The sequence below is a fragment of the Vulpes vulpes genome, chromosome 9 (assembly GCF_048418805.1).
Source record: "Vulpes vulpes isolate BD-2025 chromosome 9, VulVul3, whole genome shotgun sequence".
NCBI lineage: Eukaryota > Metazoa > Chordata > Mammalia > Carnivora > Canidae > Vulpes > Vulpes vulpes.
The window spans coordinates 43,770,272-43,786,591 of NC_132788.1; the positions used below are offsets into that span (position 1 = coordinate 43,770,272).

Sequence of the window (16,320 nt, forward strand, 5' to 3'; positions counted from 1 at the left end):
CAGAGTTAGGAGTCTTTATGTTCTGTCTCCCTTTCTGATATTTCCCACACATTTCTTCTCCCTTCCCTTATATTCCCTTTCACTATTATTTATATTCCCCAAATGAATGAGAACATACACTGTTTGTCCTTCTCCAATTGACTTACTTCACTCAGCGTAATACCCTCCAGTTCCATCCACGTTGAAGCAAATGGTGGGTAAAATATTACAAATCTTAAGAGCCTGTTAGGAACATTAAAACCAAACCTCCCAAAGCTGGATGCATTGATTTGCTGCTGTGAATTTGGATCTGGGGTCTTTGAAGACTGAGACTTAATTAAAAGGTATTAGGAGGCTTTCACAGTTGGGTTTCTGTGGCAAGCTGTCTTTAAACTTGGATGTTTGTTTGCAAAGATAGTCTGGGGCAGCAGGATTTTAGGCACTTTGATGTCCATGTTGCTTGATGGAAATGAGCCTGCCAGGCCACTGGGCTCCTCTCCTCCTTTTGGAAGGTAGTCTAACCACCAGATGGTCCAGAAAATTAACCAGTAATCCTATCGGTTAAATTGACAACACCGCATTAACTGCTTCTATACTTATCTTCTTTACGTTTTCTGGTGTGTTTTTTTATATACGTTGTATTATCTGCCTTCATGTTGACAGTACCTTATGATGTGATAATTAATGTTGTTCCCTTGGTAGTGTAGAGAAAACTGAGTGTGGGACAAGATACAACTGGCCCATGTTCTTGTAGATTATTGAGTAGGTGAACTAGGACTCAGGTTTTCTGGCTCCAAATCCCAAATTCTTTCTGCCACAGCAGACCTGTAGTGTAATCTCCTTGGATGTATTACAATCTTAACACTTGATAAATGGTATTTGATATTCATGTTGACGTTCTGCTAGGCTCAAGGTCACTTTTGACTTGGCCAGAAGGTAGGAAAGTAGGCTTTTTATTTTCAGTAGGAATGGCAATAGCCAGAAACTGAAATCACAGAGGACCTAAAATATAAACCTAGCTGGGCATTTAGACTGCCACCCCTGTCCAAACATGTAACTGCTATAGTCAAGCAGAATACATGAACCGGGGTGGATTTTTTCTTTTTTCTTTCCCTGTACACTTTGTGGTAGAAACACTTTAAGTTACAAAAGCCAAATGACAATGAAGGAAAAAAACCCAAAGATAAGATTGTATATTTTACCTTTGAAAAACTGAGAGCTGGCTATACTGTTCATTATATATCTGGTGGCAGGTTCTCATTGTGGATGCACTGCCCCTGGGTACAGCAGAGGACCCCCAGCAATGCCTCTTATTCCTGGCTCCTTATAATGTTGGCCATGTCCAGGGTGAGAGTGAGGGATGGAACTTCTGTTAAAGGCTCCAGTCAAGGCAAGGGAAAGTATACATTGAACTCATTTTTCTTTTTTTATTTTCAATGAAGAATTGATAAAAAGGCAAGTTCCAAAATTAAACGATTTTACCTCTTGTACCTTTTTTGCCTAACAGTGAAACAAATGCTTATGTAACTGCTTTATGTCTGGATTCTGATTTAAATGAAATAAAGTATTCTCAGGACACAGCAAAAATATATTCTATCTTTTGGCTTAAGAAGGAAATACATATTGACACCATCGAAATAGCAACACACTCTTGAGATGCAAGCAGTTAGTAGGATTTTAAAGAAACTTTAAAAGTATTATATAAAGCAAAATAGGCATAGCATGTAACATATTTAAGCAAGGAGAAGGTCTCTGGAGTTTTAATATTCAGCTCGTTCACTTCCTCTTGGGTTATGTGTTTTTCCACTGTGTGACGTGAGCTGTCAGAAAATGTTAAGAATTTTTTTTTGCACCATTTTGCCATGCTGTTCCTGTGCGTCTCTCAAGTATCTTGTGGCAGCCACAGTTTTGTTCATCAAGTGGTGGTGGGTCGTGAGATGTTCTCCTGCTGCAGTCTCCTCTGATTAAAGAGGTAAAATTGCTATTTGCTCAGCATTTAGTTCCTTTTTCACAGCTTCCTGAGCACCTAAAAATGAACACTTTATTCCTTTCAGACTGAAAAAACAAAATACCATGTTATCTTTACAGCAGTCATCTTGTCTGGAAGAGGCAAATCTGAACAAACTTATTGAAAGGAGTCTGTGGTAGCTGGGTGCTCTTTGGTTAGAGAGGCTTACAGGTACTGTGGTGCAGTCTGCTTATTTCAGACATGAAATGGATTACAAGGCAGCCAGGTAGAAGGGTACACTCTATGTCAAATGATGTGATCAGATTAATTATTAAGGAGAGGGAGGGAGTCAGGTGCTGCCTCGTTCAGTTCTCCTCCTGGCTGTTGAACAGATAAAGACATTCCTGATTGCCCAAAAATGTTGTTTTAGATCAGCCCCAAGGGTTGCTTTTCAGGCTTCTGTATACCTCATCTTTAAAATCAGAGGGTGTGTTTCTAACCCTCTCCTGTGGAGAGAGGAGCAGCCAGGGTTCTGTCATTGATATGCATACATAGACTAGAGGTCTATTTGTCAATTGAAAATAGCAGATTTCTTAAAATCAAGAGTTATTCACATTCGATTGCATGGTAGTTTCTGTACAGTGCTTGTGTCTATTTCATTTTCATATGTAATCATTTTTGCAAGTAAACTCACCAGGGGTGAAAATGTGTGTTCTGTGCCTTGTAGCAAGACACATCTCCTCCTGCTTCAAGTCTGTAAAGCCATGTGGAAGATTTATACCATCTGTGCAGTGGGGTATTTTTTTTAATAGTACAAGTTTTACTTTGCTCCAATTATAAGTTATCTTGTGGCAGACCTTCTTGAAAGAGGCATTCACTAGTGTTTTATTAGGTGGTAGAAAGTATGCTTCTCTGTATTGAAAATGAGATAATAGATCATGTAACTATATTGAAATATTTTCTCGAAGTTTAATATCCTTAGGAACATGGTCCCTCAATATAAAATATTTTACAAATAGAATGAATTCAACTTAGAATTCAAGCATTGTTAATAAAATAGTAAAATACACTAGTCTTTTAAAAGTTTTAGGTAATTTTGAGTCAACCCCAGATGAAGATAAAGGCTTTACCTGCTGTCCCGGAAGATTTAGCATTAGCTTTAAATTCTTTATAGCTGGCAGATATGACAAATGCCTTGGGAATTACAGTAATTAGGGGACAGATATTAAAAACTGCTGAATGCTTTTGGGATTATAGAATCATAGCACCTTACTCTATTAAAATGGCTGGTGTGTTTTTATACAATTGGTAATGGTGGCAACAGTCTTGTAGCAAATGACAAATTGCCTTTATGAATAAAACCTTCCTTTAAACTAGTTCCAAAAATAGCCCTAAGCCTTTTGTTAGCACTTCTGCAAAAGCCAGTCCTTCTTCAACTATTTATTGAACACTTATTGCATCCCAGACACTGGGCCAGGTGTGGGGAGCGAGGCGCACAGTAATTCTTACCTTGAGGGAAACTTCCGTTTCAGCTGTTTCAAACGAAAACTGAAAGCAAATAGTTAGGTACAGCAAAGAACTCACTCACAACTTGATTTTAATGTCATTTAAATCAGCCAAGAATAAACATCTCCCCTGCTTAATAAAGCTATTAGAGCAAACAGAAACTGGAGGATAAAGGCTGAGGACAGTAAAAGCAGACGTTTGCACAGGTTGCATGGCTGAGTGCTGGGGACTGAAGAAGATTCTTGACATTTCCTCACAGCTTCTGCCAGCATCATGCAAGGGAGGACATTTTACCCAAGAGTGAATTAGTGGCAGCAAGCTGCAGGGAGCCCTTTCAGGGGTAAGTCCTCCTGCGTGTTATATGCAAAGCGAACTGCCACTGCAGTGCCAAGGTGGAGATTTTCATTGTGCTACGACATGAAAGTATATTATTATTTTTTCTTTTTTCTGCCCTTCCCCCAGCAGCCTTATCTGTTATTTATGCACCTTTATCCGTTTTGACATGAAGAAATCTCTGCTTTTTTATGATTGCAGAAGTACGTCTTAAGGTCTAAAAGTTTAGTGCGTTAAAATAGGTAATTTAGATTATAACAAATGTCCAGAATTCATGGGTCTTTCTTAAAAGCTAGTGAATAATAGATAAAATGGTGCACTTTTGTATTTTATAGACAAAGGCTGTCTGAGTTTGACTGAGTTTGTTGGCTTGCATAGCCAAACACTTAGAGGTAATATTGCATTGGGAGTTTTTGTATATGTTTTTATTTGGGCTGGAGGAAAAGGAAAAAGATGAAGGATCTGATAAAATCTCTAAATACTGACCTGAAGATCTAGTTCACTTGTGTTCTGAATCTCTACTCAGATTCTTAAATTGCCAGGGCTGATCAATTTTTTTTCTATTAAAACAGCAGAAACCTCTTTTCAAAATTTAGAGATGCACAGAGAGTGGCTTAAAAAAAGTATATGAGAAATAATTATGCAGATATTTGGTCAGGTGAATTAATATCAAAGAGTAGTCAGGCAGAGTTCTGATCAAGTGTGGAGACTGGAGATGCTTAAAGATAGCTTTAAATTACAGAAAACCGGGGAAGTTTTCTGTTGTTTGTGTTTCTTTTATTAAAACAATTTATCTCTTAATGGTAGAGGTAAAAAAATCTGCAGTGGTTATCAGTCTTTCTTCTTCCACATTTTTCAGAAGTGCAGCACAAGAATATGCAGTGGTCTCAGGGTCCTGCCCTGGATAGGATTGTGTGGTGCTGTTGGAATCATTGAGTGCAGACGTGTGTAGTATGAGAAGCTCCCTACACCTATTGTATGGGAGATAAATTTGTATCTCAGCCAGAAACACAGAACATTCCTATTCTTTAGAACTAATTATATTCCCCACTCCTCTAAGAAGCATTTTAAAAATCCGGTAGTGAATTTTAAATGCAATAGCCCATGGGGGGGTGGGAAGAGGAAAATTAAGCACAACGGTATAAACAGACTAGAAAATGTATCATTACATGGACGTGGAATGAGGAATCACCAGGAATGGAAAGTGTTGGGCTCTAACGTACATTGAAAATGGCTCAAGAAGAGGGTTGGTTCCACTCATGTGCTGTCATCAACTAACAGCCTGACATTTCTTAGGGTAGGAAAAGCTAGCAGGTGAAAACACCTGGAGAAGAACAAATAATGGTTCTCTTCCTTTATAGGTGATTGTGCTGCCCTTCAGAATGTTAAGCCTCCCTGCATGACTATGTCAGTGACAGTCACTCCTCTTATTTTTTCAGTTCCCATTGTAAAGCAGACCTGGGCGGGCCAGGCAAGTCTCATTGAATACTACAGTGATCATGCAGAAAATTCCATTCCTACAGTAGATCTGGGGATTCCCAATACAGATAGAGGTGAGTCCTTAATTCATACTACTCTTACTCAAAATGTCTATTCTGAAATGTAGTAAATAAGGATACAAATGAAATGTATTATAAATAGTATGATTTTTGCCTTATGTAAATGTCACTTCCTCCCCTCCCCAACATCTTTACCCATGGATTTGGACCAATTCTCTTGGATTAAGAGCTGCTTTATAAGTACTAAGAAAAGATTCTAAGTTCTTAGGCCATATTGATATGACCAAGCACATGACAATTAGGATTATTTAATGGATCCTTTTATACCTTAATGATTCATTATGACCATAATGGAGTGTCCAAAGTTAATATTATCTTCCCACACAAAAGTTGTCCTCATTTAATTTTAGTAGTTTACCCAGCCAGGATTGTTCTGTGACTGCTGTTTGCCAGCTGCCAAAGCCCTGGAAGTAGGGAAGATAGGAATGAAGCCTATGGTGTCTATCCTCATGAAGTTTATGGTCTCACATTTTGTACCTACCTTTTGAGTAGCACTTACCCACATTCTACATGGTTATGTGTGACATAAGCTCCATGATATTCATGTATTTTGTTAATATTTTAATTAGTAATTGATGGTAATATACCTGTTTTTCTCTTCAGATTGCAGGTTTTCTAATTAAAACATTTTTTATTTAAAAAAAATGGAAGTAGGGGCATCTGGGTGGCTCAGTGGTTGAGTGTCTGCCTTTGGCTCAGGTTGTGATCCCAGAGTCTTGGGATTGAGTCCTGCATCAGGCTCCCCACAGGGAGCTTGCTTCTCCCTCTGCCTATGTCTCTGCCTCTGTCTGCGTCTCTCATGAATAAATAAATAAAATCTTAAAAAAATAAAAATTTAAAAAATGGAAGTAGAAATTTGGCCACTTTGGGCAGCCCGGGTGGCTCAGCGGTTTAGCGTCTGCCTTTGGCCCAGGGCATGATCCTGGAGACTCAGGATCGAGTCCCATGTTGGGCTCCCTGCATGGAGCCTGCTTCTCCCTCTGCCTGTGTCTCTGCCTCTCTCTCTGTGTCTCTCATGAATAAATAAATAAAAATCTTTAAAAAAAACAAACAAACTAGAAATTTGGCCACTTCACTTTCAGATGCTTTTTATCTTAATTTTTTTCTAGTATTCCCACCACATTCTTTTCTTTAGTTTTCTGGTTCCCCATACTCTTTTATGAATAGAAAAAGAAGTAGTAAGTTGATTGTCTTGTTCTCTCAGGTATTTATCTGGATTGATTCATGGTCACGTGTCTCTAAGGCCTTGATTGATAATGTACAATGTAGAATTAGATATGCATTCCTGTAGTTATCAATTCTTCTGACAAGGTTAAATATATTACTGAGTCTGTCTATTGCTTTTGCTTTGGAAAAATGATTTTAGATTGAGGTTTTTTTTTTTTTATTAAGTTTGCTTTTTATTTTTTTTTATAGATTTTATTTATTTATGAGAGACACAGAGAGAGAGAAGGCAGAGACATAGGCAGAGGGAGAGGCAGGCTCCTTGTGGGAGGCTGATGTGGAACTTGATCCCAGAACCCCGAGATCACGACCTGAGCCAAAGGCAGACCCTCAACAGCTGAGCTACCCAGGTGTCCCAAGTTTGCTTTTTAGATTTCAATTTAGGTTGCCTTTAAAAATCATTCATTCATGTATTCCTCATTTGATTTCTTAATTGGTGTTTAGTCTAATATTATTATTGCTATTTATATTCTACCTTGTTCCAAATGGAGTTTGAGATGGCTTTCAAATAATGGTTAAAAATTCATAAAGAGATCAAGAAAAATGAAAATAAAGGTCAAATTGAGTGGTTTAATATTAGCTTGTTCTCTATTGTGTCAGCAAATATCTTGTTGAAATCAGGGGTATATTACTATTTATTGATTTGAGTACTATTTCCAAGCATTGTATTCTTATCTTGGGCCCCAGCATCTTCCATTAAAGCACTGACCTTTATCTGTTGGCATCCAAAGAGCTGTAACTCTTGACCACCAAGAACACTGTGCTTTGAGAGCAGAACTTGCCAGGGTATCTGGCATATGGGAAATTAATAGTAAGTGTTTACAGAGTAAATGAATGAAGGTATAATCTCCTCCTTTTGTACTACTGTTCTGTTACCCTATTAATGTGTGCTTGGGGTTCTAACAGTTCTTTCAGAGTAAGAATATCTAAGGAAAGGTGCCAAGCTTCTGTAATTTCTATGAGACTTAGAACTTTGGAGTGAAGATACTAGTCCTAGTTCTACCTCAGATTATCTAAGTGACCTCCTTTCTCTCTCTGGGCCTCCCATTTCCCCATGTGTGAAATAAATGGCTTAGACTTCATGATCTCTTAAGTCCCCACCCCTTCACTATGTCTATAAAAATTATAAAAGGATAATTTTAAAAATTCCTACTTGTGCATGTGTCAGCACATAAGATTTTACTTTTAAAACTTTAAAAAATGTTTTAAAATGATTTAAGTATGTATTTTTTTAACTTTTAAAGAAGATTTATTTATTTATTTTAGAGAGAAAGGGATAATGTGGTGGGGAAGGCAGAGGGAGAGAGAGAAACTCAGTTTCCCCACTGAGTGCAGAGCCCAGTGTGGGGCTCAATCTCATGACCCTGAGATCATGACCTGAGCTGAAACTAAAAGTCAGATGCTTAACCACCTGTACCACTTAGGTTCCCCTAAAATGAGTTATATATGCATTTTAAAGAAAATATTTCACTGTAAGTTTTCTTCTTGCCTTTCCTAGGTCACTGTGGAAAGACATTTGCCATTTTGGAAAAATTTTTGAATCACAGCTATGACAAAATAGCATGGTTGGTCATCGTGGATGATGATACATTAATAAGGTAAGGAGTCCTTCTCACCCTAGGGTGGCTTTAGATTCTACATGTATTCATATTCAGAAACTATGATGGGTACTTCTGCTTCTAGCCAAGATTTTCCAACAGGAAATAGATTTACCCTCACATCTGAAACAACTCCCCCAAAAGGACAAAATACATGAAATGAGGGTTTTTAAGACAAGACATTGGACATTAGGGAACAAAGGACAATGACCCATGAGACATATGAAACATAGGAAGTAGGTTCTATGACAGCCTTAGCTAATTGCCTTAATAACATGTAAATAGCTGCTGAGGAAGGGGAGCCTAGGTTGAACCTGGCCAAACCTTGAGTTGAAGAGATGACACCAAGATCCTGGAGTGACTGAGGCCATTAGTTTATAAGACAGAGCACCAGAGAGGGAGAACTGCATAGAAGGGGAACACTGGAGATCTGTGGGGGGCTCCCTTCAAGTATTCAGTAAAGTATTGATTGGTACACATATGCATGAGCCTCCAGTAGGAGGCTAGGGAGAGAACCAGCCAAAATGATGAGAGGGGATGGTGGCCAACACACAGGGCTGAGTATAGTACCTGTTCTCACTAGCCAGACTGGGAAATCCTGGATTCATAAGTGGGTAGAGCATATAGAAGTGTTTTGCTTTAATAGTGGGAAACAGCTAAGGCTGGACTAAGTAAGTACTGATCCAGTCCTGCCTAAGGAATCTTAAAAGAACCCAAAAGAATAAATTGTTTTCAAGTAACTAGTCTGCATCCAAGAACAAAGCTCAAGATTTCTAGAAATACCAAAATATCCATAACCCAAAAAAGATTCACAATGTTTGGCATTCAGTCAAAAGTTACCAGACATGCAAAGCAACAGGAAAATGAACCCATAATAAGAAAAGTTAGTTGATTGAAATTGCCCTAGAAATGGCAGTGTTAACTAGTTATTTTAATTACCAGCTCTGTTAGTTATAGCTTAATAATTCTTCCATTTATTCAAAAAAGGAACATGGAAGGTGTAGCAAAACTGAACTGCTCTATGTTGTCTGAGGTGAAAAATCTATTGGATGGGATTTTAGATTTTATTTATTTATTTGAGGGAAAGAGTATGAGAGAGAGCATGAGTAGGGGGAAAGGCAGAGAGAGAAGGAGAAGCAGATTCCCTGCTGAGCAGGGAGCCCACTGTGGGACTCAATCCCAAAACATTTAAAGGAATATTTTCCAAATTTGATAAAAACTATAAATCAACTTATCCAGACACTGATTCCAGATCAGTGAACCCCAGACATAACTGTGAACATCTAAGCAGAGCACAATCACCTTCAAAAACAGGGTCTTTTATAATAACATCTTGTATAGCATTATTACATTTGTAACCACTTCACTTGGTTCATTTGTATATCAATCTTCAGTAATCTACATTAAAAGTTTTGCCACATTTTCTTCCTATTTAGCAGCAATAATATATAATTGACCAATAAGGTTATAAATGTGTTTTTTAGTGTGAGCTTGTCTCCTTTTCTTTGCAAGATTCTGACATCATTCTTGATCACTTGAACTTTGACTACTCCTAAGTCATGAGGCTGAATAATTGCAAGAGTTAGAGGCAGATAGGAAATTCAAAAATGGAGGGACACCTGCATGGCTCAGTTGGTCAAGTGTCTAACTCTTGATCTCAGCTCAGATCTTGATCTCAGGGTCATGAGCTCAAGCCCACTTTGGGCTCCATTGGGCATAGAGTCTAGTTAAGAAAAAAAATTCAGGGGATCTCTGGGTGGCTCAGCGGTTTGGCGCCTGCCTTTGGCCCAGGGTGCGATCCTGGAGTCCCGGGATCGAGTCCCACGTTGGGCTCCCGGCATGGAGCCTGCTTCTTCCTCTGCCTGTGTCTCTGCCTCTCTCTCTTTCTCTATATCTATCTATCTATCTATCATAAATAAATAAATAAATAAATAAATAAATAAATAAATAAATAAATAAATCTTTAAAAAAGAAAAAAAATTCAAAAAATGGAAAAAGAAAGTGGCCAATAAAGGGAAAAAGTAAAACTAGAACAAGAGAGAAAAAGGAAAGTTCATATCTGGAGTTATGAATAAACACCCCAAAGTAAATAAATTCAAATAAAGATTTAATAAGGGACATGGCTGAAAATTAGGAAAGCAATCCAGAAAATGGGGTCAAGTAGTTAAAAAGGTTAGAAAAAAAGTGGTTAAAATGAAGAGGCAGTGAAGTCCAACACATGCATAATTGGAGTCCCTGATTGAAGAAAAAGCAAAAGAACAGAAATAAAACTTAAGTTACCAGAAATAAAAGAGGACTTTAATGTATATGTTGAAAGGTCCTACCTAGTGGCTGCCATGGAAAATTGACTTGGGATCTTCAACTGCACATAGCTGGGTAAAACTACTATATTTTGATGATAACTTCCTCTGAGTCTTGAGGCAAAATGATGGAATAACCTATAGAGCAAGAAAGTAAGACTCGCATCAGACTTCTCAGAATAACACAAGTTTGGAAACAATAGAGGAATGTGTTAAACTCAAAAAACTGAATCACAAATTTTTTTTTTTTTATTTATTTATGGTAGTCACACAGAGAGAGAGAGAGAGGCAGAGACACAGGCAGAGGGAGAAGCAGGCTCCACGAGCTCGACGTGGGATTCGATCCCGCGAAGACCTGGATCCCGGGTCTCCAGGATCGCGCCCTGGGCCAAAGGCAGGCGCTAAACCGCTGCGCCACCCAGGGATCCCTGAATCCCAAATATTATATGTAGCTATGATTCTCTTAAGTATCAAGGCTATGGAAAATGAATGTCCATGAAATAAAGGAGTAGTATGTGCATACATCCTTCTTGGGGAATATATTAGAGAACTTCATGCAAACAAGACAGATGAAATTTGGGCAAGAGGACTGATGGTGAACATGACATAGATTTAACTGTAAAGCAAAAACAGGGTTGGGGAGGTGGTAGAGGAATAGGATATAAATGTAATATGTTTTGACAAAGCAGGAAGTATGCAACTTTAAAAAATGGAAAGAGGAGCATTTGGGTGGCCCAGTGGTTGAGCATCTGCCTTTGGCTCATGTCATGATCCCAGAGTGCTGGGATGGAGTCTGGCATCAGGCTCCCTGTGGTGATCCTGCTTCTCCCTCTGCCTGTGTCTCTGCCTCTCTCTGTGTGTCTCTCATGAATAAATAAAATCTATATATATTTTTAGAAGTAAAGAAAAGGGGAAGTAGAATAAGATCATGGCTTATTGTATACCTAGTAGATGGGATTCAAAAGATACAATGTAAAGCTGACAGATCTAATACTGTTAAATAAGAAAAAAAGCCTAAGAAGGCATAAAAAGTTAAATACAGGATAATGGGAAAAACTTTCTCAGCACACGGAATGTTTTTTTAAAGGAAAAACTAAAGAAATACAGTAAACAGTGTATGTATAATTAAAACCTAGAGTAATTTCTGTATTATATCAAATATCAGTCGTGTCACTAAATGCAAATGGGTTTAACTCACCAAAGAACTTTTCAAATTGGCTCATAAAGCAAACCCCAACTCTCTATTTTTATATAAGAGACACATAAACAGTCCTTCACAAAGCCTAAAAATAAAGGGATGGATAAAAATTTGGCAAACCAAAGAGAATAAAAAAAAATCAATTCCCAACTCAGAAAGTTGGAAAAGAATCACAAAGCCCATGCAAAAAAAGACAAGGAAGGAAATAATAAAGATACATGCAGACATGATGAGGTAGAGAAAAAGATCAAATTAATGAAAATTCTGTCTCCTTGAAAAATTGTACTAAATGCTTTTCTCATTTATTGGTATCTCATAGAAATCAAAGTGCACAATATATTTAGTATGCCAGTCTCTGTGAGAATGAAAGGGAAATAAAGCATACCTATGTCTCCTTATCTTTACAAAAACAAGTGAGGGCCAGATGAACCAGTAAACCATGAAGTTGGTTTCTAGAAGGGTTGGGTGGGAGAAGAAGATAGATGGTGTGACACTTCTGAATTTATCTTTTAACTTAGTTGGGTTGGGGAAGTATGCTCATATTTTACATATTTGAAAATCAGTAAGGACTGGAGAAAAGTCAGTAAGGATAGAGAGAAAACTGAAGCAAATGAACTCAACTGTGTTTCAAATGAAAACATCATCACACCAAAGGAAAAATGCAACTGATGTAAGTAATGGGGGAGACAGTATTTAGAAGGTGTGGGAAGAGGTAAGGAACGTCAGAGAAATCCTGAATTTTCAGTTGGTCTGATTATTTTTTGGAGTGGTGTGGTAAAACCATTCTGAGGATTTTAGGTACACTGGAGGCACACTGGAGGATTGAGTAAATGGGATTAGAAGCCGGGGTTCTCACTGTGGGAGAAGGGAAATATGGACATCGATTGGGACAGGTCAATGGGGGGTAGATTGGAAGTAGAGAAATTTCTAACAACTCGTAATTTTTGTCAGACTCATGATTTCTAAAGTACATGTATGTGCACTTGTATGTTTCCTAGTTCTTTCTCCTAAAGGAGACTACAAGCAGATATCCCTGTAGCACTGGCCAACTAGAGAGCAGAACTGTGGTGCTGGCTGCCCCACTGATGCAGAGAAATAGCAGGTTCTAAGGCTTGGGCAAGAAGATATAAAGACATTTGGAACATTCTTTTTTTTTTTTTTTTTTTTTTTTTAAAGACTTCCTTACTTTCTGGTATAAAAAGAAAAGTGCAGTTTAAGAGGACAAAGAAACAAACTCTAATGGTTTCCCAATGGCCAAGTCTTGGACAAACATCATATAATTAAGGGCAAAAACGAATTATGAACCATTAAAATTGGGAATCAGTGAGTTCATGATTATAAAAAGTAGAAAATAGATAAATAAATGGGGGGAAGGATGGTATATTAAATACCATAGAGTGGGTAGTTTAAAACAACAGACATTTTTTTTTTTTTCTCACAGTTCTAGATGCTGGGAGGTCCAAGATCCAGGTGGTGGTAGGGTAGGTTTCCAGGGCCTCTTCTCTTGGTTTGAAGGCAGCCACCATCTCTGTGTCCTTTGTGTTCTGTAGAGAGAACTCTGGGGCATCTGTTCTTAGAAGGTCATTGAATCTGTTGGATCAGAGTCCTCCTACCTTATGATCTTATTTAACTTTGATTACCTCCTTAGAGTCCCCATCTCCAAATATAATCACACTGGGGGTTCTGGCTTCAATGTATAAATTTGGAGAGGGACAAAATTCCATCCGTAGTGGGTAGACTCTTGCTTCCAGGATAATGAGAAGTTCTGACTGGTAAATGTGGAGATAGTGATGGAGTGGGAAAAGCCATCACTTTGTAACCATCATAGTAAAGATTAAGATAACAATTATTAATGGATGTTAAACTAGGGTTACGTTTTAATAGGGCCAAGGATATTTGCTGGTGTTAAAGTACCTGCCCAGAGTCTCAGAGTTAGCAATAGAAAGGTATAAGATGTGCAGGTGGCGGAAGAGGGCCCTAAGTTTACCTCATCCCGTGGAAATACCTACATAACAACTACATTAGTGTAAATAATCCAGAAAATGACCCAAAGACTGGTAGAACAGAATCTCTATGGCTAAATATAAAGGGGCCATGTCAAAAATGGTAGAAAGGGCAGAGAAGCAGTCAGGAACCAGGCTGACCTATGGAACTGTCCATGGGAGGGCCACTACAAGTACGGAGAAGGGAGAGGAGCAGACCCCACACTGGGCACCTTCCCAGGACCTGCACTGGGAAGACAAATCCTTATAATATTTAGCTTTGAAAACTAAAGGAGATTAACATTACCAGTTTTTACAATCAGTGGAGCTTAACACCTAGAACTTCAAAAAATCATTGGCTCAGCTCTGGGAGAGCTAGAGGGCCACAGGAAACTTGAGTTCCCACTCATAAAGAGATAGCATAACAGCCCCACTGAGATACAGAATAGAAGTAGCAGTTTTAAAAAACCTGAGGTATAGGGAAAGGAGTTTTGTTTATTATCTCAGAATATATGCTGGAAGGGCAGGGTTCTTTAGGAGACTTCTCCAAGAACAAAAGAGCTGGCAGGCACCATTTCCCTCCCCCACCCCCTAGCCTACATGGACATGTGTAGCAATCAGCACAGTGCTAACACTCTCCATGTAGTTTGCTAACCATCTGCCACCTTCCCAGCCCTGCCCCCTTTTCCCCCACCCCTATACTTTTCTGAAGACTGCCCCCTTCAACCAGGCCTTGGCAGGAGTTCTCTAAAGCAGCACCATATCTCCTTCCGCAGCAAACTGGGGCAAAGTTTGCTGACGCTATACACCCCATCCCCTCCAACCAGCCTTCAGCAAGAATGCATCCAGAATGGTGCCACAAGCCTGGAAATGTGCAGGCATCCCCAGGAAGGGGGGTCACCCTGGGGTGACTCCTGCCCCTGGGAGAGGGTAAGATAACCACACACACCAGTTCTACTGCAGCTCCAGCAGTAACCTGGGGGCAGACATATGGTCTGACTTTGGGCCCCACCCACCAACAGCTTCTCAGTGGATGATGCAGGGAGAATGACCTGCAGTCCGATACTAATGCATCTCTGGTGAATAGCTGGTCTTACCCAACTCATCCCCACGGCAGTCCCAGACTAGCCCATTAACAACACAGGGGCCAAATCCTGCCGCAACAAAGAGAGCAACTGCAGACAACTGGTCTGAAGGCAAAAGCAGCCTAGCCAAACAATAGGGCACACTCAACACACATAGGAGACATCCCAAAGTTTAAGATTCTGGTGAATAGGGGATATTGTACTATAGGGCACCACAGGACCTATTCTTCATAAGGCAACTACTTTCAAGAGCAAGAGCTATGACTGTCTCCTAGTACATAGAAATAGACACAGAAACTTAGACAAAATGAGAAGACAGAGGAATATGTCCCAAATGGGTAGGACAAAATCACAGTAAGAGAGCTAAATGAAACAGAGATAAATAATATGGCTAAGGAATTTAAAGTAATGGTCATAAAGGTATCCACTGGACTAGAGAAATGAGTGGAGGGTCCTACAGAGACCCTCTACAGAGATAGAAAACAACTGGAGATGAATAATTCAGTAACAAAATAAAGATACACTAGATCAAATAGTAGACTAGCAGATATTTGCATCTATGTTCATTGGGTATACTGACCTATAGTTCTTTTTTGTAGTGTCTTTATCGGTTTTGATATCAGAGTAATGCTGGTCTCATAGAATGAATATGGAAGAAAAGCTTTTCTTCCTCTTCTATTTTTTGGAATATTGAGAATAGGTATTAGCTCTTCTTTAATATTTGATAGAATTCACCTTTGTGAAGCCTTCTGGTTTTGGACTTTCGTTTGTTGGTGTTCAATTTCCTTGCTGGTAATCAGTCTGTTCAGATTTTCTGTTTCTTCCTGATTCAGTTCTGGGAGGTTGTATGTTTCTAGGAATTTATTTCTTCTAGGTTACCTGAAACTAACATGACACTACATTGATTGCACTGGAATTAAAAAATAGCAATGGAAAAATAGTAACTGTCCAGTAGAGAAACGAGACAACAACATTGACTGGCTGGTCAGAATGAGTACCACCAGTGAAGAACAGAAGGACATCATGTATCAGACACAACATCACATAAATAATACTGTGACTGGGAATGTATATGCTGGACTTTATCACGAGGAAACACCAGATAAACCCAAGATTATGATCATTCCATTAAAAAACCGGGGAGGTTCTTTTCTTATTTAAAATACCAGTGTCCCGAAAGACAAAGAGAAGCTGAATAACTATTGTAGATTATGGGAGGATAAAGTGATATGAAAAATAAATGCAATAAGGGATCCTGGGCTGCATCCTGTACTGGAGGGAAAATGTGCTATGATAGACACGGGGTCAACTGATAAAATTGGAATATAGGTGGTAGATTAGATATAAGCATTTGTTTTAAATTTTGGAATTCTAATTAAGGCTGCTATGAACCTTTGTGTACATATCTTTGTATAGATATATGTTCATTTATCTTGGCTAAATACCTATGAGTGGAATGGCTAGAACATATAATAGGTATAGGCTTAGCTTTTTAATAAAATTACCCTATTAATGTTAAAGTTCTTGAAGTTCTTAACTTTTCCTGTTCTTAGGAGATATACATTGATGTATTTAGGGGAAAGGGATATAATGTATGAGGCTTACTCC

The 16,320-nt window shown here is 38.7% G+C and overlaps 1 protein-coding gene across 5 annotated transcripts in view; it reads left to right on the forward strand.

Annotated features, from left to right (window-relative positions):
• Positions 1-16,320, forward strand: part of B3GLCT (beta 3-glucosyltransferase) — a 126,277-nt gene that overhangs the window by 73,579 nt on the left and 36,378 nt on the right. For all 5 annotated transcript variants that reach the window (XM_072719946.1, XM_072719949.1, XM_072719945.1 and 2 more), the window contains 2 exons: positions 5,206-5,319; positions 8,048-8,147. In XM_072719946.1, the coding sequence (XP_072576047.1) occupies positions 5,206-5,319; positions 8,048-8,147 (214 nt within the window). The remainder of the gene's footprint in view (positions 1-5,205; positions 5,320-8,047; positions 8,148-16,320) is intronic.